The sequence below is a fragment of the Nyctereutes procyonoides genome, unplaced genomic scaffold (genome assembly GCF_905146905.1).
Source record: "Nyctereutes procyonoides isolate TBG_1078 unplaced genomic scaffold, NYPRO_anot_genome, whole genome shotgun sequence".
Lineage (NCBI taxonomy): Eukaryota > Metazoa > Chordata > Mammalia > Carnivora > Canidae > Nyctereutes > Nyctereutes procyonoides.
In genome coordinates, this window is record NW_026575035.1 from 10376932 (window position 1) to 10403934 (window position 27003).

General features: G+C 39.4%; 1 protein-coding gene across 4 annotated transcripts in view; it reads left to right on the forward strand.

The window, feature by feature from the left end:
• Nucleotides 1-27003, forward strand: part of SLCO5A1 (solute carrier organic anion transporter family member 5A1) — a 139107-nt gene that overhangs the window by 39689 nt on the left and 72415 nt on the right. For 3 of the 4 annotated variants that reach the window (XM_055318171.1, XM_055318173.1, XM_055318172.1), the window contains 2 exons: nucleotides 12494-12626; nucleotides 17672-17889. The exons of the other annotated variant lie outside the window; for it this stretch is intronic. In XM_055318171.1, coding sequence (XP_055174146.1) covers nucleotides 12494-12626; nucleotides 17672-17889 — 351 coding nt within the window. The remainder of the gene's footprint in view (nucleotides 1-12493; nucleotides 12627-17671; nucleotides 17890-27003) is intronic. 4 annotated transcript variants of the gene reach the window in all.

Here is a 27003-nt window from a genome sequence, read left to right on the forward strand (position 1 = left end):
TTATCCATGTTTTAGCCTGTATCAATAGTCATTTCTTTGTAATGTTAGACAGTATTCAATTGTATACATATGCCACAACTGTTTATCCATTCACCTCTCTCTCTTTTTTTTTTTTTTCATTCTCTTCTTGATGGGCATTTTGGTTGTTTCCAGTTTTTGCTGCTACAAATAAAGCTGCTAGGATAATTGTACATAACCTTTGTATGGACATTTACTTTCATTTCTCTTGTGAAAGTACCTAGAAGTGAAATGGTTAACTTGTATGCTAGGTATATGTTTAACTCCTTCAGACACTATCAAACTGTTTTCCAAAGTGATTGTAACATATTCCATTCCACATTGGCAGTGTAAGGGAGTTCTAGTTGCTTCACAACCTTACCAATACCTGTTATAATTTGTGTTTTTAATTTTAACCATTTGAATAGGAGTTTTAGTGATATCTCATTGTGGTTTTTTAAAATTTTTTTTATTTTTTATTTATTTATGATAGTTACAGAGAGAGAGAGAGATGCAGAGACACAGGCAGAGGGAGAAGCAGGCTCCATGCACCGGGAACCCGATGTGGGATTCAATCCCGGGTCTCCAGGATCGCGCCCCGGGCCAAAGGCAGGCGCCAAACCGCTGCGCCACCCAGGGATCCCTCTCATTGTGGTTTTAATGTGTACTTCCCTAATGACTCATGATACTAACCATCTTTCATGTGCTTATTGGCTGGCTACTCATATATCTTCTTTGGTAGCATATCTGTTGAAAAATATTTGCCTCCGTTGTTTTCTCTTAGAAGTCCTATAGTTTTAGGTTTTACATTTAGGTCTATGATTCATTTTGAGTTAGAAATATAATGGATTTCAGCACTGTTTGTTGAAAAGACTACTTTTTGCATTGAATTATCTTTATACATTTGTCACTAGTCACTTGTCCTTATACCTGTGTGGGTTTGTTTCTGGATTTCCCTTTTTATTTTAATTAATTAACTAATTCTTAGACTTCCTTTTTTATTTCACTGATCTACTTGTCTATCTTTTTTTTTTTCTACTTGTCTATCTTAAAGCTGGTACTACACTGTCTTGATTACAGTATCTTTATAAGTCTTGAAATCAGGTAGTTTTAGTATTCTAACTTTGCTCTTTTTCAAAATTGTTTGGCTTATCTGTGTCCTTTGCTTTCCCATATGTTCTTTGACTTGTAGAATCAGTTTGTCAATTCTACAAAAAAAGTGTCTGGGATTTTGATTGGAATTGGATTGAATTTATCAATCCATTTTGAGAGGATTGATAGCAATACTGAACCTTGTGACCCACAAAAGGCATATCTCTCTGTTAATTTAGATCATCTTTAGTTTCTTTTAGCAGTGTTTTGTAATTTTAAGTGTATAGGTATTTCCTATATTTTTTCAGATTTATTCCTAAGTTTTATATTTTATGATTCTATTGTAAATGATATTTCTGTTACTTGCATATAGAGATATAATTGTTAAAATATTGATCTTGTATCATGCAACTTTGTTTATTAAATCCACTTATTGGTTCTAGTAGCTTTTCTATAGACAATCCTTTTTAAATTTTTATTTATTTATAAAAAAGAATTTATTTATTTGATAGAGAACGTCAGAGAGAGAGAGAGAGAGATCACAAGCAGGTGGGAAGGGTTAGAGGGAGAAGCAGGCTCCCTGCTGAGCAGGGAGCTCGACTTGGGACTCAATCCCAGGACTCTGGGACCATGACCTGAGCTGAAGGCAGACACCCAACTGACTAAGCTACTCAGATGCCCGATAATCTTTTTTTAAAGTGTATGTTTTTTGACATGATCACACTGTCAACAGAACTTTGTATTCTCATTTTCACTTAAATTTTAAAAATAAATATTTCCTCAAGGTATAAAAACTCTTTGTAAACATTAAAGTTAATAGTTGCATTATGAATCAAAATTTAGTTAGTTACTATTTTTATTTTTTTAGAGAGGAAAGTGGGGAGGGGCAAAGGGAGAGGGTGAGAGAGAATCTTAAGCAGTCTCCATGTTCAGCACAGAGCCTGACTTGGGGCTTGATCTCATGACCCTGAGATCATGACCTGAGCTGAAATCAAGAGTCAGAGGCTTAACCAACTGAGCACCCAGGTGCCCCAATTACTTAGTATCGTTAATGTTATTTCTGTTTTTCTATATACAAAATGCAGTGACAAATGTCATGATGATGTATATGGTGAATTGCTATCAAAAAGCTTATACCGGTTGTAACTTTGTACCAGTAATGGATGAAAATAACGAGTTCACTGATTTATATCCGTACTGAGTACTCTCACAATTTAGTCTTTGCTAGTTTATTTTAGTAGAATGGTATTTCATTGTTTGTACTTTCTGTTTCTTTGATAACTAGCCAATTAGTTTCTCATGAGTTCATTAATATTTTGATTATCCTGTTACACATTTTCTGTTTGTGTTCTAAGGAAATCCATTCCTAACTTTTGTCTTTTTTTGGCCCAAAATATAACTTAAAAATTCACTTTTTTGGTGTTTTGGTTTTTTTTTTTTTTTTTTAAATGCTTTCATGGCAGCTGTTTTTCGGGTCCTTCTTAAGGACTAGATTGAGTTTCTAGATAGTGGTCACTCACAGGTGGCCAGTTTGATGTTTTAAAGCTATAGCACATTAACTGCCCCCCCATACCCCAAGTATTAATTAAATGTAAATGGCTGCTTCTATATGTACTTGTGTGTTTTCTTTTAGAAATGAACTAATTTGAAGATATTTCTAAAGGAAGATAGTGAATTTAAACCAACTATTGCTTGCTATGGTAGTGAGGAAAAACCACTCCGAATCTACCTAAGCTCTTTCCCCTTGTCATTTGTGACCTAAGATGCTCTCTGGATCTTTTAGCAAAGTGATAGACTATTCCCTGACTGCTGTGGCAGCTGTTTTTTTTTTTTACTGTCAGGCCTGTGTCAAAATAACTGAATCACTTAAAAGAAAAAGAAAATGCTGTTCCAAATAACAGAGATCAGAGGTCTCTTATCTGCCTGTGCTTGTGAGTGGAAGGAACAAGCAAGGGAATATTTTCTTTAAATATGGTGCACTGGTGCTGTGAAGTACTTTGGCTAATTTTCAAGACATTGTGCAAGTTGAATGTGAGTTGGTGTCATTGCTGTGATACCATGGTGAAGTGTGGATTTCTTTTCAAGTCCTCTTCTTATCTGTAGCAGCTGTGCCACCAAACATATTCAAAAGGGTGACCTTCTATCACTATGTCCTAGACTGGGTTTAATAGGCATGCGTGCAATATGTTTCTCTGTGGGACCATCCTGGGTGAATCCCAGGTCCTGGGACAGAGCCTAAATTACGCTTGTAACCCAAACCTCTGTCATCATCAATTCTCGGCAGCATTTACTGGCATGTATGGCAGCTGAGAAAGTGGGTCTTGCGCCAGAGGGAATGTAGGGGAAGTGGTGGACGGCAAGTGGTGAAAAATGGGAAGTGGGGAGCAATGTGGAACAGAGGCTGATTAATTAGACACCAAGTTCAAATGAGGGCACAGGAAATGCAAGCCAATTGCAGTGAGGCTCTGAGAACTGGGGAAACCCAGTTGGGGAGGGTGGTTAACCTTGGAGAGCCTGGCAGAAGCAAGGGTCAGGTTGTAAACCACAGAAGTCAGCTCTGTCAAACCAAGGATGTTATGGGGAAGGAAGGTAGGGACTGCTCACAAGGGCAGTGCAACCCCAGGGGTCTAGGGAACAGGAACCGATGGATGATTCTTTACGGCCATGTTGCAAGGATGAATCCACTTTGATTGCTTTTGTAACTTCACTCAAGATTGAAAGTCCATGTCTTCAACCCTTCTTTGTTCAACAATATTCATTAGTGCTTATGGTCAGCACTGTTCAGGCACTGATAAGGCATCAGTGAAAAAAAAAATGGCCCTTGTTCTCATGGAACTGATATTCCAGTGGGAGAGACAGAGAATAAACAAACAAATGTTTTTTTTTTTTTTAAAGATTTTATTTATTTATTCATGATAGTCACACACAGAGAGAGAGAGAGGCAGAGACACAGGCAGAGGGAGAAGCAGGCACCATGCAGGGAGCCCGACGTGGGATTCGATCCCGGGTCTCCAGGATCACACCCTGGGCCAAAGGCAGGCGCCAAACCGCTGCTCCACCCAGGGATCCCAACAAACAAATGTATTGCCACATGGTGGTAGTTACCATAATGAAAACCCCAGCCAGAGCCAGGTGATGAAGAGTGATGGGGTGGGAGAGGTGAGGGGTGTCATGTTTAGATATGTGGTAAGCTATGGCTTCTCTGAAGAATGATATTTGAGTATTGATCTGAAGAGGTAAGGGAGTGAGCCACATGGGATGTGGGAGAACAGCATCTGATTGGCCTGAGTTGGTTACCTGTCTACCAATGAATAATGGAGGACAGGGCCCCATGAATGCCAGGCCATTGAGGCTGTGCAATGAAAGGTGGATCGTTCCTAAAGGAAAATGGAATTGCTTTTGCCAAGAGAAAGGATCATAGAAACTGAACAGATAGAAAAGATGTCCACCCAGTTGAATCTGCCCATAAATGAAGAGAATGAATGAGAAGGACAGTTTTTTTGTTCTCCCAAGAGCTAGAGACAGCAGGAATGAGGTGGAAGGAGAGGCCTTTGGCAGTAACATGTGGCTGGGACTTCTGACTACATTCCAGTAGTTGATACAGAAGGAGAGAGGGAGGAAAGGAGAGTGGGGGAGACAATCAAGTGCTCAGTTGAGCCCAAGGACTAGTGCTCTGACTTCCCATTCTCAATGTCATGGCCTTTCCTCAATCACACAGTGGAAGGGACCTGTTTCTCTACTGCCATGTGGACAACAACAGCAAGAGCATTTCTAAATACCACTGAATGGTAGGGGAAGCTGTTGCAATGGTGCCATCCATCCCCACTGTCCTCAGAGGAGAGCAACTCGGAGCCTGCACAAAGCTGGGTACCTAGACCCCTGGGTGGGACTAGTTTGAGTCGATGGTGGTCACTCTTCTCTGAAGTAGTTGCACCACTAGGTCAAGATCACTTGTAATTCCCTAAACAGGCCATGCACTTCCAAACTTGCACACTTTTGCCCATATGGGTTCCTCAGCCTCTAGTGTCCTTTTCCCCTCATTTTTGCAGGCTTATGTCAAAAGTCATCTTCTCTGTGAAGGCTTCCCTGGTCCTCCCTCCTCAGCTAGTTGCTATGAATCATTCCTCTCCCATGGTCCATGGCATATTTCTGGTGCTTGTTGCACTTATTCACTGGATCTTGAATCATAGTTGGTTTTACCTGTTCCTCTTCTGGATGACTGTGCCCATCTTATTGATCTTTGCAATGCTACCTCCTTGTCCCAGGGCCAGGCATCACAGAGCACATGGATGAGTAAGTGACTTCTGATCTGGCAATGTGGAGCCCTATTCACTATTTGGGATTGAGGCTTGGAAAGAGGTGACTAGTGATCTGTGATACTAGGATCTTTGCTGATTTTGATTGGACCCCTGGTTTCTCAAGTCCAGCAAGGCTTGTGGCTGGCTGGTCACTATTAGGAGTTCTGGAATCATTTGTGATTCAGGAGCAGGTTAAGTTACTGAACGTGGACTCTGTAGAGTTCAGAGAGCTGTTCCCCTAGTTGCTTCTGACCCCACAGAACAACCCTATTTGAGATAATACCAATGTAGTCAAGTTGGGCTTTTGTGATCAGGAAGGAGGAGTGTCTTTTAACTCTGCCAGAAATGGAGGTGTCAGCTTTAAGAAGGGACAAAATAGGTGCAGGCAAGCTTTGCAGGATGCTATTAGCCTCCTCTCTCGAGTAGCCATTGGGAAGGTCAACCCATAGGACCCTCCCCGGGCCAGGTTGGAACTGGATGAGGAAGAGCACTCTGGTGTATGTGATTTAGTCTGTGAGCCTGCCTTGTTTTAGAGTCAGTGCTTATTCATCAGAGATCTGAGACTTAGAACTCACATTTTGTCATTATTGGATCATGTGAGACAGCAGTCATGGGGTCCAGCTAATCAGATATGCTATGTGAAAATTAGCCTTGAGCCCAGGAGAGAATTAACCCTGAATCTTTCAAACTACCATCCTTAACTGGCTGGAAAAGCCATGCAGGGCAGCTGAGCAGAACTACAGAGACAGTGGGGGAGATGGGCCTGGATGAGCTATGAGGCCAGCTGTAATGAGCTATCACCAAAACTGATCACAAAACAAGCATAATATAAGAGAAGACTAAGATAAACAAAGATTGTTAAAGGAGCTATTGCCAGAAGCTACAAAAGGAGAGAGAAAGCACTGAATGTGAAAAATAACATAAAATTCAAGAATATAACAAAGATTCAAAATTTAAAACCAAGGGAGTTTATAAAAATAAAAAATTAGCCTAGAGGCACTTGAGTGTCTCAGTCAGTTAAGCGTCTGCATTCAGCTCAGGTCATGATCCCAGGTGTCCTGGGATCAAGGTCTGTATTGGACTCCCTGCTCAGCGGGGAAGCTGCTTCTCACACTTCCTCTGCCCCTCCACCTGCCTGTGCGTGCTCTCTCTCTCAAATAAATAAATAAAATCTTAAAAAAAACTTAGCCTACTATAAATAGGTCTAAAAACGTAAGCAAACTTACTTAAGATATGAGAAATAGAAGGCAACAAATAATTTGAAAGGAAAACTTGATAGTTAATTTTAGATTGAAATTTTTCTGAAAAGTGTTTTAAAAAAGACAAAACACATTCCAAAAAAGTAAGAGAGCAGCAGCTAAAATATTTTATGAATGAAAGTAAAAAAGTGGTATTAAATTAGAATAAAGGATAAATCTACAGGAGGAGAAAAATGAAAACTGTAAAGGTAAATGGGATTAAAAAGAGGAGTTAATGTGCTTTAGGGATGCTTGGGTGGCTCAGTGGTTGAGTGTCTGCCTTTGGCTCAGGTTGTGATCCTGGGGTCCTGGGATTGAGTCCCCCATCAGGCTCCCTGCAGGGAGCCTGCATCTCCCTCTGCCTATGTCTCTGCCTCTCTCTCTGTGTCTCTCATAACTAAATAAAATTAAAATCTTAAAAAAAGTTAATGTGCTTTAATGTAAAGAAGAATAAATGATCACAAAATAGGGTGAAAATTATTTAAAAAGAAAATGAAAATGGAAGGTCTAAAGGTAAAACAACTTAGGGAAAGGTAAGTGAAGGAGTCACATGATGGAGGCAGGAGAGGAGACAGCTATAAGTTGTTGTTGGGTCAGCCTTTCTCAAAGGTTGTTTCTTTGTCAAATCAGCCATGATGTCCAAGGTGAGGGCCAAGAGCTGGCCCCACCCTGTTGAAGGAGCCATTAGGCCTTCTTCATTTACTTATTTTTTACTTTTAAAAATATTTTATTTATTTATTTGAGAGAGAGCACGCATGCTGGGGTGGGGAGGGTAAGAAGCAGACTCCCTGCTTAGCAGTGTCTTGACACAGGGCTTGATCCCAGGATTCTGGGAACATGACCTGAGCTGAAGGCAGACACTTTATTGACTGAGCCACTCAGGTACTCCAAAGCCCGTTTCACTTAATAGTGGCTTCTTAGCTCTACAAAAGCTCACCCAGCTGAGATTGGTTTGGGGTGGGGATTGTAATCCTAAGATTGGAGTCTAGTTCTGTGCAGCATGTGTAATAACATAAGGTTGATATAATCTTCAGAGTAATAGCCCCAATCAGAAATTGGTGATAGGAAGCAGCTAAGGATTATTAAAGGAAGTATGTCAGAGCCACATGATGACACATCCTTGAACCATAACAAATGTTCCAGAAGAATTTATTGACATAAGAAATGTTTGAGGTATTATATGAAAAAGCACATTATAGAGCAATAAGTACTGTATAATTCTAGCTACTTAAAACAATTATACAGTGTATGAATAGTAAAAATATTTATTACTATTATTACCATCATTATCTGGATGGTAGGGATTGTTGGTGATTTAAAAAAATTTTTTGTGTTCGTATTATATTTTATAATCATTAGAAAAAAACCCTAAAAGTTATTTAGAAAGAATAATAGCCACAGGCATATTCTCAGCTTCAGGAAGATAACTCTATACTGGCCTTTGTGTGAGGAAAAAAAGGTCTGGATATTCTCTTTTCCCACTTCCATCTGCCCAGGCCATTGTCAAAACTAACTCCTGGATCAGAATTAGGATTCCAGAAATTATAATTTATTAAGGTAATATAAAGATAAGTATGTCTTCTGTTAAATAGTGTATGCATTTGGCTTATATAAAATTAATATTTAATTAATTACTTGTTAATTTATTATTATATTAATTAATGTTAATTTAATTAATATTTAATTGTTAGAGAATGAATAGGTGATCATTCAACATATAAAAATACAACTTAATATTTCTTCATGTTTGTTATATCCTTAGCACTTTATATGCATAATGGAAGCAGGGATTCGAACCCAGGAGTTTGTAGTCTGTGATTTAACCACTGCATAGTACTGTCTCCTGCTGTCAAGGAGAAAGAGTTACTTCAAAAGATAAGATATAAACATTTGAGGAAAGAAATAAAAATGAAGAGCAAGGCATACTTAATTTCAAATGAATGGAATCGTCCAGGGTTCTCTCAAAGGGAAATGAAGCTGAAATGTGTACAGTCCAGGGGGAATGTAGGACAGTCCACTGGGGTGCAGGAGGAAGATTCTCCAGATGAGTCTGATGTTCTAAAGGACAACAGCCAGCAGCTAAATAAAGGACATGATTTGAAACCCAAATATAAATATATATACAATCTCTAAAGTTCCTTGCTTTTGGATGCTGTTAACCGGGTTTAACTGTGACATATATGTGGTATGACTGAAATTAGACCACTCTTGAAACTTGGAACTTCTAGATCTATTTCTATTGCTAGTTCGATGGATAGCCTGTACTCCCAGTATAAGCTTCCCATCATGAGAGAAAACCAATGACCGTGTACTCAGATCTGATGAGACACAGTCATAAAACATGAAACTGTCCACTTGATAGCGATTAGCTAATATCTCAAGAGGTGATATACACTGAAAACAACTTTTATCACTGACATATACTGTTGTTAATAATGACAGGACATTTATAGACTGACTGGGAGTGATGAAGGTAATGAGCAATGGGAACAAAATGGGTCGAGTGCCTGCTACATTGCTTTGTCGGTGAACACCACTGGCAAGATCCCTGCCTTCCTGGAGCTTATACTCTAGTTGAGGAGGACAGCTGATAACCAAGATGAACAAAGGAAATATAGAGTGTGTTGGGTGGCAACATATGCTCAGGAGCAAAAGAAAGCAGAGGAAGAGTGGGAAGAATGAGGAAAAAGTTTTAAATTTTTAGATAGAATGGACAACCTAGCAAGGCCACAGTGAGAAGGCACTGTTTGAATACCTATCTGGAGGGAGTAAGTAAGGGAATGTACCATGTGGCTACCTGGGGGAAGAGCCTTACACCCCCTCCTCCCCCACACGCAGAGCAAGCACTAACACCCCCACATGGGAATGTGCCTGAAAGGCTGAAAAAGAGTAAGAAGGTCAATTTGACTGGAGCAGAGAGATAATAGGGAGTGGTGCCAATGTGTGGGTAGGTCTTTATAACCACACAAAAGGATTTGGGCTTTTATTGCAGGTGAGGTGGGAAGCCACTTGGGAGGGTGTGAGCAAAGAAGTGACATGACCTAGCTCATGTTTCTGGAGGGTTGTTAGGGCTGCTGTGTTGAAAATTCATTGTAGGGAAGGAAGGCCAGAAGCAGGGATACCAGTTGGAAGGCCTGGAGCAATTTTTCAGATGAGTGACATTAGTGGCTTGGGCCAAGCTAGAGGCGCGGAGAAGGAGCTGCTTATTGGATGTGATTTGATGGTAGAACCAGCAGGGTTTACTGATAAATTTAGGTGCAAGCCAAGAGAACGAGGCTGGTGGTAAATACACATTATGCAGAAAAGTACACTGTGGGCAAATGTTTAAAATCTTTTACTGATAGGCATAAAGCACTGGATATATAATATGTCTTCCACTGGAATGGACAATATGTCATCTACTAAGATTCTGAGGAGTTAGAAAAACCACTTAAGGGAGGATGAACAGTGCTGGACTTGGTTGGGCCTTGAAGAAAAGGCAAGATTCAGACAGACAGGAAGGCCTGGGGGCACTGTGGGTCCTTGAGACAAGACAAGTGGCTTTGCCCAGGTCTGTTCTGAGAGTCAGTCTGCATGGAGCCCTGAGTGCAGGCAGTAGGTTTTAAGATGGAAATGGCCACGGGAGGTCAACTTGTCCTACCCTTGAACTCCAGATAGAGCAGTTTAGACTTTTTTTTAGGCAGCTGGGGGAGGGGGAGTGATTGGGAGTTTTGGACTGGGAGAATGAGTGATATGAATTTGCATTGACGATTTGCCCCTCTAATAAGCTCTGAATAAGTTCCAGTAGTTAATCAATTCATAAATGTTAGCTCAGTGGCCAGAATGGTTTATTTACTCAGTGGGACCATGTCAACCAGTTATTCTCTATCTCTATCTCTAGTGTTATATACTTACTGATTTATAGATATAGCATATGTAGGACAGTTGTGACACTATATTATATATTGTATAATATATAGTACAATTATATAGATATCTGTATATACTTATTGATGAGAATGATTCAGTGGGCCTAAGTGTTTGCCATATATTACAAACATTTTTCTTCTGATTACATAGCTGCATTTTATAAAGCTTTCTCTGTATTTTATAAAGTAGTTAAGGTTTTTTGGTGAATGTTATTTAATTGGTTTTCCATTCACTGTGTAATTGTGAGGTCTTGCCAGCACACATCCTGCACACTGCTGCTTGGCATTCCGAGATGCTGCACTCAAGTGCCCCAGGCATAAACAGTATGGTGGAAATACCCTTTTCCCTGTCTGTGTTTGTAAGACAGACTCTTTCATGCCAGAAGAACTATTTTGGGAAGATGATTCATGTCACATTTTGGCCTCATTACAGTTTTAAGTTGTAAATGGTGCTGGTTTGCCTGGAGGTGTAAACATAAATTTTATCTTCATATGCATATTGGAAAACCTGGGACTGAAAAAGCAGTTTTTCTTCTTGAGTTCCGTTTCAGGCTATAAACAGAGAGGTTACAAGATATCTAACAAAATTCTAATTTTAATTTTATTAAGAGCATGCTTCCAAAAGAATACTGATTCCTTGTGGCTGTGCTTCCATTCTCCACTTCCAAACACAGATGGAGAAGCCGAAGCACCTAATGTCTTATTGTTACAAGCAGATGATTCTGTAAAATAGATAAACACTGTGCTTTCTCCTTTGAAATAGTGTGAAAAGTGAGAGCAGGTGTTAAATTACTGTCTGTAGTTATAAGTAACAGGAGGTACAAGTTTATTCAAAGTTTATTGAGGTGCAGAAGATAAAGTAAGGTGAAGCTATTCTGATTAGTTCAATTTGCTTTTTGGTAAATATAGTGCTATTTAAAGGATATGGCAAACTGTTATTTATTCAGTGGTTTAAATACATGATGGCAACAGAAATGAGAAATATGTGACCCCTGAGTTTATCATGCCGAGAACACAGAAGTATCCTAAATGTATTTATAGATTTCTTCCCAAATAAGTAATTTTTAACAGGAAAAAAAGTGGGTTTGTAGTGTGGCTAGATTTTTCTGTGACTTTCAAGGAATATCGTATCCTATATGAAAATTTAAAAATTGTCAAGATTATTATTTTTTATTTGAATCACAGCAGTGAAAACAGTATAAAGGAATGGCAGTGAATTTATTGTTATTTTTTTGCTATAAGCCCATTTTGATGGCCAAATTTTTTTGGACAGAATGATACCCTTTCTGATCGACTGACACAATCCCTTTAGTGGAATGTGCTTTAAGAAATTATTTTCTAATTCAGGCTGTGAGTTGGTGTTGTTTGGATCTTTTCCCTCATGCCATTTAAGGAGACTTATTGATCTTTAAGATTCTTCAATTAACAGTAAACCAAATGCATTGTGAGCTCTTCTTTGATTCCAAAATGGTGATTTGAAAAGTTCCTTCATTCTGCTGGAATCTTCCAGCTGTGACAAGTGACATTTACTTTTTTTCTTTTTCTTCTTATCTTGAGATGATCTTTTATTTATTTATTTTTTACTCTTGAAACAACTTTTATCTTCTCTGGGTTTTCCAGTGACTTCTCATTAACTAGCACTTTCAGATATTTAAATTTAGTCAGTCTGGGGTGGGGCCTGACCACTTATATTAAAAAAAAAAAAAAAAGAAAAAAAAGAAGCAACTGAAAAGCTGTCCAGAGATGATTCTCATGTTCTAAAAGGATAACAGACAGCAGCTAAATAAAGGGCATGATTTGAAATCCAAATATAAATATAGACACATCTCTAAAGTTCTTTGTTTTTGGATGCTGTTACCTGGGTTTAGACATATATATGTGTGGTATGACTGAAATTAGACCACTCTTGAAGTTTAGTAATATGTTGCTGTATTTCACGTTTCCGCTTCTGTTTTCTCAGCCATCATGTATGTCATGGGAGCACTTGGTCCTGCAGTGGGATATTTATTAGGTGGACTTCTTATTGGTTTTTATGTCGATCCCAGAAATCCTGTTAACCTTGACCAGAATGATCCTCGTTTCATTGGAAACTGGTAAGAATTGTTTACTAAATTTTTCATTCCACTTATTGTTATTGATAGTTCAAGTCGTAGTACCCTTGTAGTTAAAGGATAGTTAATTTTCTGCCACGGGAATATGAAAAACAGCTAAAAGTCATCTAGAAGGGAGTGGAAGGCAGAACAGTAATCCCCCAGAACTATCCATGTCCTAACATCTCCGGAACCTGTGAATGTGTTGGCTTACGTGGCAAAAGATACTTTGCAGATGTGATTGTTAAGGGTTTTGAAATTGGGAGGTTATCCTGATGTTGGGTGGGAAAAGGCCCCGAATAATCACAAGAGTCCCTATCAGGGAAAGAGGGAGGCAAGAAGGTCAGAGTAAGAGAAAGAGATACAGTGATTACAGCAGAGGTTAAAGCAACATCCTTTGGAGATGGAGGAAGGTATGGTGAGCCAAGGAATGCTCTCGGGGCTCTAGAAGCTAGGAAACCCAAGGAAATAGATTCTTCCCTAGAGCTTCCAGGGAGAATTCAGCCTTGCCAACCCACTTGAGACTTCTGACCTCCAGAGCTATAAGATAACTATAGCTTAAGTTGTTTTAAGCCACTCAGTGTAGAGTAGTTTGTTATAGCAGCAATGGGAAACTAATGCTGAGGGCTTGGGAGCACCAGCTTAATCCACCTTCTTGGGGGTTGAGGCATTTTTTGCTATAAATAGCAGAGTGTAGGGACGCCTGGGTGGTTCAGCGGTTAAGCGGCTGCCTTCAGATCAGGGCGTGATCCTGGAGACCTGGGATTGAGTCCCACATCCGGCTTCCTGCATGGAGCCTGCTTCTCCCTCTGCCTGTGTCTCTGACTCTCTCTCCCTCTCTGTCTCTTATGAATAAATAAATAAAATCTTGAAAAAAAAATAGCAGAATAGAGGAGGAGAAGTTGGCTGTGTTGGGGCTTTCCTGGGCCCTGGGGTCCTAGCTTTCATTATCTTTTCTGTGCCTTTTAAAAAATATTTTCTTCCCACTTCCTTATATCTGTGTTTCTGCCTTGTCAACCTTCCCGGACAGCCCAAATCTCCAGCCCCACCCCCCTTCCATTGTCACATTCTTGGTGAATCTTTTCACCCGTTAATTGTTTTTCCAACATAGTGCTGGAGAGATTTAGCTCTTCTCTCACTTGCTAGCCCTTAATTGTTTTGCTAAATAAGACTTAGAATGAGAACTCCAACTTTGGATGTTAGGTTATTTATCCACTTAGCTGGGACTGTGTTTCAATTCTTCATAACCCTCAACTTGAACAGAAGTTATTTAGTCATGATAGCAAGCACTAACCAAAAAGTGTTGGCTTCCTGAATTCATTTAACGTGCATTAGTAATAGGTATGCATTCATAAGACACGTTCATTATATAACAGAATAGTTCAGGATTCGAAATTAGTGTCAACTAACTACTTTCAAAAGAGTTTCTTAGAGCACTGTGTTATCTCTGCATTTCATTATAAGATAATCCCATAACTGAAATACGTGGGAATAATGCTTAACGCCGTCTGTTTTCAAAGTGGTTAAGAAATATTAATTAAGTTACATCACACTTCTTATTTTCATAAGCAGTGCTCTTTGAAGATGGATGTGCTAAGATCTAGATGAACCTGAGCTGGTGGAAAATTCAAATCGTACAAAAGGAAGTTCCCTTGTCAGCATTAGGGGAATAACACTGGAATTTTAAGTTCTTCACCAATAGTGAAATTTTTGGACTCAACTACTGTTTTCTTTGCAGTTCTGAAATAAATCAGAGCAAGGATTTTTTTTTTTAAATTCTCAGAAAAGTAGATCATTAAAATATGTTTGTGAACATTCAGTGTATATTCTGTGTTCTATATGGGTATCCGTGAAAAGAGTATGGCAATAAGGGAACATTAGAGGGAGGGAGAAAAGGGAGGAGGACCAACTTGGGGCAGAGAGAAGGAATGAGACAGGAGATTTAGGTTTATGAGTACTTTATGCTAACTTTTAAAAGTTTTCTAGACATCAGTCCAATTGATGCAAAGCAGAATAATCAAGAGTCCAGACCTCAAAGCCATACTCTCCAGGGTTTAAAACTCAGTCTGCCACCTAATAGTTGTGTGACCCTGGGGGAAGTTGCTTAATTTCTTTGTGCCTCAGTTGTTACTGTTGTTGTTGTGTTTTTTTTTACATTTTTAAAAATGTAAATTCAATTTGCCAACATATAGTATAACACCCGGTGCTCATCCCATCAAGTGCCCTCCTCAGTGCCCATCATCCAGTTACCCCATCCCTCCCCCATCCACCTCCCCTTCCGCAACCCTTTGTTTGTTTCTCAGAGTTAGGAGTCTCTCATGGTTTGTCTCCCTCTCTAATTTTTCCCACTCAGTTCCCCTCCTTTCCCTTATGATCCTTTTCACTACTTCTTATATTCCACATGTGAGTGAAATCATATGATGATTGTCCTCTGATTGACTTATTTCACTCAGCATCAGTTGTTGGTTTTAAAGAAATCCACAAAATGGAAGTGATTGCAGTCTCTACTTCATAGGGTTGTTGTGAGGAATAATGAGTCTATATAAGTGGAGCTTTAAGTAGTTCTTGCGACCTAGTATGTGTTAGCTCTTTTTAAGTCCTTTGAATTTAATCAATGTTCAGGAACTTTTATTTATTTTAGTGATCCAATATTAAAAATGGGATTTTATTTATTGAGTAGCACTGTTTGTAACAGACTTCTACTTTGACCAATGGCAGAGTTATTTGATATAATGCTATTTAGTCCAATGCCTAGCAGTAATGGTGGATTTTTTCAACAGATACATGCTGAAAGAGTGAAGGAAGGAAATGAATAATGCTAATGTTTATTGGGGGCTTACTGTGTGTCAAGCATTCTACTAAGAGCGTCACAAACATTTTTGTTTGAGCATCATGTTTAAGCCTTCTATATATAACAACTATATCTAGTCACTGAGATTATGCCCATTTTACAGATGAGGAAATTGATGCACTGATTTGGATAACTTGCCTAAAGCCTCAGAGGCAGTGAAAGCTGGGATAAGAAACTGAATCCAGAGTGAAGCTCTTAGTTAGTATACTTAACTGGCCCATTTTGTGAATAGTCTCTGAGGAATGGTTTGTGAAAGGGACTTAAAGACCTGGCTTTTCAGTTTTAGCTTTTACTGGTGGGTCTTTTCCTAACATATGACACACAGTTTCTGTCTTACTTAGCTTATCTCGGGGTCATCACTGGCCTCGTCATTGTATCATGCATTTTGTCAATGTACTGAAGACCATTGAAGAATGTGGACCAGTTTGCTCTGCTTTGAAAAAACCCCAAACATTTATACGATTTTCATATATATATATTTGCTATAATTCTTCCCCTCCTTCTGTTATTTATTCTTATTCTGGACTACTAAAGTGAATCTTTAATGTTTGCATTGAATTTTAAGTCGATGGCTCTGAGTGGAGGTATGGGGAGGGGCTGAGTACAGATCAACAAAACAAAACAAAAAATCACAACAAAACTAGCTACTGTGAATTGATTGATTTGTGGGCAGGCATTTTTTTTTTCAGGTCCATTATATACATTGTCTTATTAATTTTGATGACTCCAAAAAGCAGTTAGTACTATTCCCTTTTCAGATGAGAAGGTTGGTTTGGGAAAGTGAAATAATTTCCCCAGGACCTTAGGGCTAGTAAGAGGTAAAGATAAGACAAAAAAACACATTTATCTGAAGCCTCAGCTCAAGAACTGTCCCATATATTATGCCATTTGTCCTGTTGTGGTTTGGGAACTGAAGGGGTTCAAAGGACTTGAATGCAGAACTTGTGGAAAGAGATTCAAAGGTGATAGACAAGCAGGTGCGGATTACTAGTAAAGGCCTCATCAGCAGCCAGGTCCCTACAAGGGCCAGGTATGATCATAGCTATGTTCTCTGCAGACTTTTAAGAAAAAAAAAAAAAATATATATATATATTTATGATTTTCTTTATTTATTCATGAGAGATGAGAGAGAGAGAGAGAGAGAGAGAGGCAGAGACACAGGCAGAGGGAGAAGCAGGCCCCATGCTGGGAGCCCGACCTTAGACTTGATCCCTGGACTCCAGGATCACGCCCTGGGCTGAAGGCGGCGCTAAACCGCTGAGCCACCTGGCTGCCCCTAAGAAAAATATTTAAACCTATCTTATTGTGTTTATTTATTCGGGAAATTTTTTGAGTACCTGATCTATATCAGTCACCGAGTTCTTGGTTATATATTGAATAATGGAAATTAATAGAAGTCTGCTCTGAGCAATCTTCTCAAAATAAAGCCTTCCTCCCCCAGCAATTGTTTAAGATTCTTTATTTGATATACCTTTAAGTATCTTTGAAAATAGCACACTGGATTATTAATAACTGATTCATGGAATTATTTATTTATAGCATTCATAATCTATACCACATGATCTAACACTTAATTGTACACATTCTTGCATTTCTTGGAGATTGTTTCTTATACTTGTAGTTCCCTTACAAGTAGGTTGTAAGTTCTTGAAGACAGTGATCAAATATAAATGTCTTCAGTGGCCCTTATGGTTAAGTATTGTAAGGGTTAGCTAAGAGGGTCAATATATTCTTAAGTGTTTGCAGAAAAATATTTGAATGCCACTAGTAATTTAAAATACCTTTCACATGAGGTATGAATGGTTTTCTTCTAAGAAAAACATGTCTGTTTTGGCCCACAAAACATGCTATAGAGTCTATATTATTTTTCTATTATATTTATGAGTTATAGACTTATTTTAATATTTTTTGACTTATGAAATGCACATTATAGCAGAACTAACAAATTCTAGTCAATTACTAATTATAATGTTCATTATAAAACTAGTATGACTATCGGGTAGATTTCTCATTTATAACATAGAAAGGGAAAAGTCCTATGTTTTCTTAGTTTGTCCAACTTCCTACTGCTTTACAATTGATGAAGGTGAAAAGTTCTCCCTGGAGAATTTTATTACCATGAACATCTACTTTGCTAATTTGTTCTCTCTCATAATGCAAAAGCCATAAATGCTATTCACATTTCCCAATTTTTTAGGTGGAGTGGATTCCTCCTTTGTGCCATTGCAATGTTTCTTGTGATATTCCCAATGTTTACTTTTCCAAAAAAGCTTCCTCCTCGACACAAGAAAAAGAAAAAGAAAAAATTTTCTGCTGATGTTGTTAGTGATGATGATGTTATGAAGGAGAAATCAAACAATAGTGAACAAGTGGACAAAAAAGTTTCTTCTATGGGATTTGGAAAGAATGTCAGAGGTAAAGTATATATTTTTTGAGTGAATATGTGCACAGTATTTTGTTTTATTTTACTTTTTTGCACGTGGTATTTTAGATCAGTGCTACTCAAAGTATGGGTCCCAGTCAGTGTTGCCCACCAACTGTTACTGAGCATTGAGGAACTTTTAAATTTTACAATAATTTTATGCCTATCGAATCTCATAATAATAATAATGAGCTGGGCTTACATTTTGTGTTTTAAAATTTTTGTTTTCTTATAATTCATCTTTAATACATTTTGCAAAAGTACCAGCACATGATAGACTGGAAATATTAATTTAGAAATGGTTCTTCATCACAGATTGCTTGAGAAGCACTGATTTAGATCCTAAAGATACAGATTTTTATATATGTCATTTACTGTCAAGAGAGATGTCTGATTTTTAAAATATTGCATTGTATGATGAATGGTTTGTTTCAGGGGAATGATGGGTTTGTTAGTGTGTCCTGATCCTCACCTAAATATAAAATCTACCATGAGACAGCAGTCTCATTCAACAGTGGCTCTGTTAGATGTTTGTAAGTGGCCATAAAGAAGAGTAGCCAAGGAATGGGCCTCTGAATATCCAGAATGATGTGTACTTGTCTATTTTTTCATTTTTATTTGTCTTAAAAACAAGGACTTTATTAAAACTAGGTTAGGTAAGCCCAAATCTAAATAATTTAAAGTAATTTTAACCATGCAATATTGTTCAATGTACAGTATATCTGTTGAGTGACAATAAGTCTGTGTAATCCAAGAAACCTATAATGCTACATTCCCATTAATTTCAGCCTATTTCCTAAATTCTCTGAATTGATTTTTTTTTTTTTAAATTAGGAAGCATAATATTTACCAAGTGATTACATGAGTTAAGGTTGTTTTAGGTAAAATTTACCTAGACACCTTATCGACTAACTTTATCGTTGACTGTATAAATGCTAAAGCCAAAGAGGAACCTTTCAGGCCTAGAAGGATGTTACTAATATATTATGGAATGTCCCTGCAGCCAAAGAAAAATGATGGTTAGATTAGACTATTTTTAGGACTATATTTGTTCAAAGCAAGTGAAGTCACATTTCTTTGAAAATGCTCCTTCCCAGTTATGTTTTAGATCTGCCTCCCCTACCTGCCCTCCCCCACCCATTATTTTGTGACGGTGTGTACTTTTGGGATTGCAAAAATTACCTTTGCTCTAATACTGTCAAGGATTCTTTAGATGCTAGTGTGGACTGAGCTCTTACCATGTGGACCAACCCATCATTTTTCTTGGATGTCTTACGGGTTATACAAGCTATTACCAAAGGAGTAAAAAAAAAATTTTGTTTTTACAACTGAATTGAGAGCAAGTTTGATATTAAAGAATTTACAACACAGGAGTAGACTTAGAGTTTAATTTATGAAGAATATAAAGTAGACTGAAGGGGAGAAATCCCAGATGTAGGTAAGCTAAGTTGTATATACTTATAGCTTAGGGGCAGATGGCTTGAATGTGAAATATATGCTCTGTTGGATAGTTGAGATAAGTAAGAGAAGACTGGTGTCAAACACCAATGATGGATATGACCTTACAGGGAAATGGCATGCCTTTGGAGGATAACGTGTAGACAATGATGTTAATGACCTGTCTGCCTCTGGAACCTTATGGTCTTCCAGGTGGAGGCCTGCTGACTGCTGGTCCCTGCCTGAAGGTCTGCAGATCTTCCTTGCCTGAAGGTTTTCTTTGTGGGCTGGGAAGCCTGCTGGCTCCTGCTCGAGGCTGGCATCAAGTGCCAAGGAATTAACACTCTCCCACCCTCACACAGCAGTCTTAACCACTGACTGATGAACACCCCAGTGTTGATGGGTGAGACAGTTTCTGAGTTATATTTATTTCTACATCCCTCGTAGGCTGCTCTTGCTTCACGTGCATCACATTTGCATTCCCTGAAGGGCATTTTCTGAGCCTCCCAAATAAACTACATGGACTTGAATCTTTGATTCAGGATCTACTTCTGGGGGGAAGGGCACCTTAATTAAGGCATGCAGGTTCAAAAGCTGTTATGGAACTTTAAGATTGTTTTTCCAAATTGAATCTATATACTGTTTTATTGCATATTATCTTGTGCTGCTAGGGATTTCTCTTCTCCACCTTTTCTAAGCTCAATATGATAGATTAGGATGTTATTTTCTTTTAAAGGAAAGAATAAGAGGAGTCTTTTGGCAGTGATGGGTAGTTGGTTTATAAAATCTGTTTCCTTTCGGATTTTCCTGTCAGTGTTTCTGATACATGCTCAGCTTTTTCATCCTATGCCTTCATTGTGATGACTGATCTCATGTCTGCATCTAAATCTCCCGATTAGGACACGGAGCTAGTTCATTTTTTACTTTCACTTGCACTGAATTTTCTAATTGTATTTAGACTGGAACGTCAAGAACCATTTTCTCCAGTTAGAAAGGAATCCTGTTGTAATGGGAGTGCAAATGTCTTGCTAAAAATGATTCAAATGATATTGATGATGTAGGAATAATGTTTGAATACAAAAGTATTTAAAATTAATTCATATTTTTATCTTATACTTATTGATTTCTTCCAGATTATATAATACATATCACTTATAGGAAATGACAGTCTAATATTTAATCTGATTTTCAAAAGGACAAATTAAATCTCTGGGAGTCATTCAACTGTTGACATAATTTTTTATTACAAAATTGAGATTCATCATTAAGTCCTTGAATTAAAGAATTGTTGCTAAGGTTTCATTTTGAGTTAAATCTGAGGTTTTTTTTTTTTTAAGATTTTATTTATTTATTCATGAGAGTCACAGAGAGTAGAGAGACAGAGAGAGAGACACAGGCAGAGGGAGAAGCAGGCTCCACGCAGGGAGCCCGACGCGGGACTCAATCCCAGGTCTCCTGGATCACACCTTGGGCTTCATGAAGGCAGTGCTAAACCGCTGAGCCACCCAGGCTGCCCTAAATCTGAGTTTGATTCTCAGATCCTCTTTTCCCTTATCCTGCTTTCTGGAGGGGGGAGGGGAGCTCCTTTAAGGCTTTATTTCATATTCAAAATTTGGATGCCAGTATTAGCTTCTTCAGAGGGGAGGTGGCAGTATGTCTAAGTTAATAACTTGTATGTCCTTAAAAAATGATTTGGGCCATACAAATCTACTCTCTGCCTCCACATTTAAATGATAGACATTGGGAAAATCTGACTCAGTGTTTCTTGATTCTTATTATAAATTATGCAGGAATAAGACTGTTTTTAAAACACCACAAAGGAGAAAGTAGAATTTTTTAGTGTGTCTGAATCACCTTTCCATAAAAAGATTAGCATTGATTGCATCAAATCTTACCAACAAAAATAAACACTTAAAATATTTAACTGGATCAATTTTCCTGAGGTTTGAGGTAGAGCATTTTAAAGCCTTCCAAATTTAGCTGGGTGTCTTCCTAAAAAGAAAACTTTGGGTGGCAGTTAATCATAAGAAAAATTTTATTTTTGTGTCCACTTTTAATCTTTTAACTGCTTAGCATTATTAATAAGCATAAAATATAACAAGTTTTTCTCTGCTAGACTTTCGTCTGTGTTAGACTGCAACATGTTTATAATCCTAACTAAGTAAAATAGTACTCTGAGATGAGGAACTGCTTTAAAGGGGCTATTTGAAGTTAGGAATTTTGGTCACTGAAGGATTGTGTTGTCATCATTTAATTCAACGACTAAGTCACTCTATAAGAATTCTGTACTCCATGCTGCGGTGGAGATGAAGATGAGTGAGCCAGGGTTTGCCTTCAGGGAGCTTGTAGTCCAGGAAGGGAGACAGGACGAGTACAGATGGAAAGACCATAAATGAGGACAGATGCAATGGTGTGAAGTTCAGTGGCAGGCAAGGGAACATCTAGTTGAGGGATCAGGAGAGGTTTTGCGGAGGAGGTGGGATTTGTGGAGAACCTTGGCAGGCTGGGAAAGTTTCAGTAGGTGGAGGTGAGATGGTTCCAGTCAGAGAGCAAAGGCAAGGTCAGATTATGTAGATGTATTTGGGAACAATGAGCAAGCGTATTGTGGTTGGTGTGTGGGTTGTATGTGGAGATATCTGGGAGATGAGGTTGGGGAGGGGGAAGGTAAGGCAGGGCCACGTTGTTCATAGAGAGCTTGAGTTCTAGTAGCAGGTATTTGGCAGGACTCCATTCAGTAGAATAGAGAAGGAAAGGGGTAGAAAGGGAGGAGGTGGCCCAGGTAGAAAGCTGTGACAGAGTCCCAGTGAGAGGTGGTGATGGTTTTGACTAGCAAACAAGGAAAGGACAGTCGCCTGTGAAACTAGTTCTCCCTTCCTTTATCCTTGTCCCCTCTTGCTTTCAACTCTGCCGCCAGAAGGATCCTATTAAAATGCCTCTCCTCTGCTCATAGTCCTCTGCTTTTACGGTCTCCTCTCTCTCTCTCTCTCTCTTTTTTTTAAAAAAATGTTTTACTTATTTATTCATGAGAGACACAGAGAGAGAGGCAGAGACACAGGCAGAGGGAGAAGCAGGCTCCCCATGGGGGAGTGGGACTCTATCCCAGGTCTCCAGGATCACACCCTGGGCTGAAGGCAGGCGCTAAACCTCTATGCCACCCAGGCATCCCACGGTCTCCTATCTCACTCACAGAAAAGTCTCTTCCCTGGATGACCTACCAGGGATAGAATCTGGTCCCTGCTTGTCTGTTTAACCCCATCTCTCTCCTGCAGCCCAATTTGTTTATTCCACTTCAGCCATATTGGGCTTCTCAATGGTCCTCAAACCTGCCAGCATTGCTAGGCATACTCTCACCTCATGGCCTTTGCCTTTGATATTCCTATGCTGGGAATGTTCTTCCCCAGTTCCCTTCACTTCCTGCAGGATATTACTCAAAGAGTCTCTTCTCAGGGAGGTCTTGCTTACTCACCCTATTTAAAAATCTCCAACTTCCTCTCCAAAGCTTTTCTAAAGAAATTTTATTTATTTGAGAGAGAGAGAGAGAGAGAGAGAGAGAGATAGAGAGCACATGTGTGCAAGGTTGAGCATGATGGGTGAGGGGGGTGGTGATGCAGAGGGTGAGGGAGAAGCAGACTTCCTGCTGGGCAGCCAAAGCTTCTTATCTCCTGCCCTCTACTTTTCTCCTTAGTACTCATCATTATCTAACATACCATATATTTTACTTATCCTATTGTTGTCTCCACAGTGGGAAAGTAAGCCCCATGAAGGCAGGAGATATTTTGTCTACCACGTTCCCTGATGAATTTGTACCACTTTGTAGATACTCAGTCAATATTTGGTGAATGAATTTTTGAGAAAGGAGAGGTTATGTCTATAGGATGTGGCAACTGTTGAGTGATGCTAAGTCTGTGTAATCCAAGAAACCTATAATGCTACATTCCCATTAATTTCAGCCTATGGGGATAATGGAGAGGGAGTTATCAAAGGTAGTTTCAGGATTTCAACCTCAGATAATGGGGAAAGGAGCTAGTTGAAAGTGGTAGAAGGAATAAATTCCAAATTTGAGTTGCCCAAGAACATCCAGAACTATTGCATATGGCCCTTTGCTAGGTGTTTCATTTTTAAAAATTTTTTTTATTCTTTTAAATATTTTACTTATTTATTCATGAGACACATTTATTCATGAGACACAGAGAGAGGCAGAGACATAGGCAGAGGGAGAAGGCTCCCTCTGCAAGGAGCCTGATGTGGGACTCAGTCCTGGGACTCCAGGATCCTGACCTGAGCCAAAGGCAGATGCTCAACCACTGAGCCACCCAGATGTCCCTAGGTGTTTTACAACTAGTATAGTATGGAATATGTTGGGGTCACTCCTTGACTCAGCAAAGAGGGATGACCAAATCCACATGCCTGGTTCATGCTATCTTAGCTCTCTTGCATATTGCCTTTGCTCCTTTGCTGACTTACATTTTAGTTTTATATTTACAGTTTTTATTGGAAACTGTTGCTTGAATTCCCCATATGTGCTGTAGGAACATGCTCACTGTCCTTTATATAAGAACCTATTTGGTGAGAACAGTGGTTCTCAAACTTAGGCTACCTAGGAAGCACCACAAGGGCTTCTTAAAACCCAGAGTACTGGGCACGGCCCATAGTGTTCAAGTCAGGAGGCCTGGGGTGTGGCCTGGGTATTTGCTTTTTTCAAAAAATTATTTATTTATTTACTTATTTTTAGAGAAGGAGTAGGGGAGGGGCAGAAGAAGGGAGAGGAATCCTAAGCAGGCTCCATGCCCAGCAGGGAGCCCGACGAGGGGCTTCATCTTACAACCCTGAGATCATGACTTAAGCTGAAATCAGGAGTCCGACACTTGACCAACTGAGCCACTCAGGTGCCCTTTAAAATTTATTTTATTTTATTTATTTTTAAAGATTTTATTTATTTTTATTTTTTTTTATTTTTAAATTTTTATTTATTTTTGATAGTCACAGAGAGAGAGAGAGGCAGAGACACAGGCAGAGGGAGAAGCAGGCTCCATGCACCGGGAGCCCGATGTTGGATTCGATCCCGGATCTCCAGGATCGCGCCCTGGGCCAAAGGCAGGCGCCAAAACGCTGCGCCACCCAGGGATCCCTATTTTTAAAGATTTTAGGGGATCCCTGGGTGGCTCAGTGGTTTAGCACCTGCCTTTGGCCCCAGGCATGATCCTGGAGTCCTGGGATCGAGCCCCACATTGGGCTCCCCACAGGGAGCCTGCTTCTCCCTCTGCCTGTGTCTCTGCCTCTCTGTGTGTGTGTCTCTCATGAATAAATAAATAAAATCTTTAAAAAAAAAGATTTTACTTATTTGAGAGCGAGAGAATGCTCATGAGCAGGGGGGGAGGCAGAGGGAGAGGGAGAAGCAGACTCCCTGCCTTGCAAGGAGCCCAACGCAGGACTCAATCCCAGGACCCTGAGGTCATGACCTGAGCCAACGGCAGACGCCTACTTGATTAACCACCCAGGTGCCCTGCTTTTTAAATTTAAATTTATTTATTTTTAATTTTTTTTGTATTTGCATTTTTAACAGCTTCTCAGGTGATACTGATTCCTGTAGTTTGGGGACCACACTCCGTGAACCACTGCTCTAGAACATAGTGAGGAAAAGCAATTCAATTGTTTCTGCTAATGATGATTATTCAGTTTTTTGCTTTAGTGGCCAGGAAACTGAGTCAAATTTAAAGCCCAGCAAGGATCGCAAGGATCTTTTTTTTTTTTAAAGATTTTATTTATTTATTCATGAGAGACACACAGAGAGAGAGACAGAGAGAGACAGAGACACAGGCAGAGGGAGAAGCAGGCTTCATGCAGGGAGCCTGACTTGGGACTTGATCCCAGGACTCCAGGATCACACCCTGGGCCAAAGGCAGGCACCAAACTGCTGAGCCACCCAGGCGTCCCCCAGCAAGGATCTTTTAAGATATATTTAGTTATTTTTTTCTGGTCATGGTGTTGTGCTGTGTTTATATCTTTTCTGTCTCTGGTTATTTGTTTTGTTCTATTGCATTTATTTTGTTGTGCATATGTTATCTTATGGTAAGCCAAACTTGTAGATTTGGACCTACAGCTTAGGTGGTAACTGCTAACATGCCTGGCAAGAAATTCCTGAAAAAGAAAGCACTTTCTTTGTATTCAGTGCAAACTAACTATGGGATTACTCATCAACTCATCAAAGTACTATCTACTTAGAAAGCTATATATGAAAATACTCATTGGTGCTAGATGTAAGCAAGCAGAATAGTACTGTGGCCAGTAACCACTAATGATATATTTTGGGCCTTGACAGCCACTGTTTCTGTCCCCTGTCTGTAGGTAAAGGGCTCAAGAGCCTCATGTGCTGGTCCATAGGTGACTATAGTGTGCATGATCACTTGGTTCCTTCTGCTCTTTTATTGGCAAGCAGGGAATGACATTTGCCAATGTGTTACGGAAGAGAGGGAAAAATTGAAATACTTTCATGGAGACTTGTGATCAGGGACCACAGAGAGAGTCATTAGTTTCAAAGAAATGAACAGATAATGGGGACATTTGGATGGTTTCTTGGCCATGTCACATATGAGAGGAGCTTTGGTTTTGCTTTTATAGAAAGATGTGACTAAAAATAATTTGATGTTCCTGGGTAATAGGCATCAAAAAGTTGTATCTACTCTATGCCCATGAAATACAGGATGGTGCAAGACTTACAGGCCATACTGGAAGTTATTGGATTTTTTTGCTGCTGGTGATGGTATATTTCCACCAGCCTTTTTTTTTTTTTTTAGGATTTTATTTATTTATTCATGAGACACACACACACACACACACACACACACACACAGAGAGAGAGAGAGAGAGAGAGCCAGAGACATAGATAAGGTAGGGGTAGAAACAGGCTTCCTGTGGGGAGCCTTATGCGGGACTCAATCCCAGGATCATGACCTGAGCCAAAGACAGACACTCAACCACTGAGCCACCCAAGTTCCCCTCCATTAGTTTTTTGATGTACCAGAAGGCTTTAAAGTATACAAATAAGAATGATTATATTAGAGGTGAAGGAAGAATTAAATACTTTTAGAAAGTAGTTACAAATCAAGGAATTTTGTAGAGAGGTGTTAAGAGAAGTGGCTCCATTAACTTGTACCCACAGCACTGTAATTTATGGAGGTGACCGAGTCATGACACGCAGAGGTCAATGTCATTGAAAGAAGGATTTATTATGTATATTTCCCAAGATAAGGGGACGGACCCACAGGGCTGCAAGGGAAGAACCAGGTTTGGGGTCAGGAAATAAAAGACAGGAGTGAGGGAAAGCCGAGCTCAGACCCCTGTGGGGATTTCCATGGGAAAGAAAAGGCGGGGCAGAGTCAACAGCTTACAATACACTGAGTAATTTCAGTGGGCTTTGGGCTGTGGGGGTGGTCTAGTTGTGTGGTGCCCAGTCCTGGGTGATGTAGGATGGGGACAATACTAGCTTGGTGTGTGAGAGTACCATAAGGAGGCAGTTGGGACTGTATCGCTGGGACTGGATAGTTTGCATATAAGAGATGTGTTCCCAGCTGACCCTTGCTATCTCTATAACTTGGTAGTCTAGTCTCTTCCCAGCCAACAAGATTTTTAAGATGTCAAAACATTATAAAATACAGAAAAATTAAAAAATG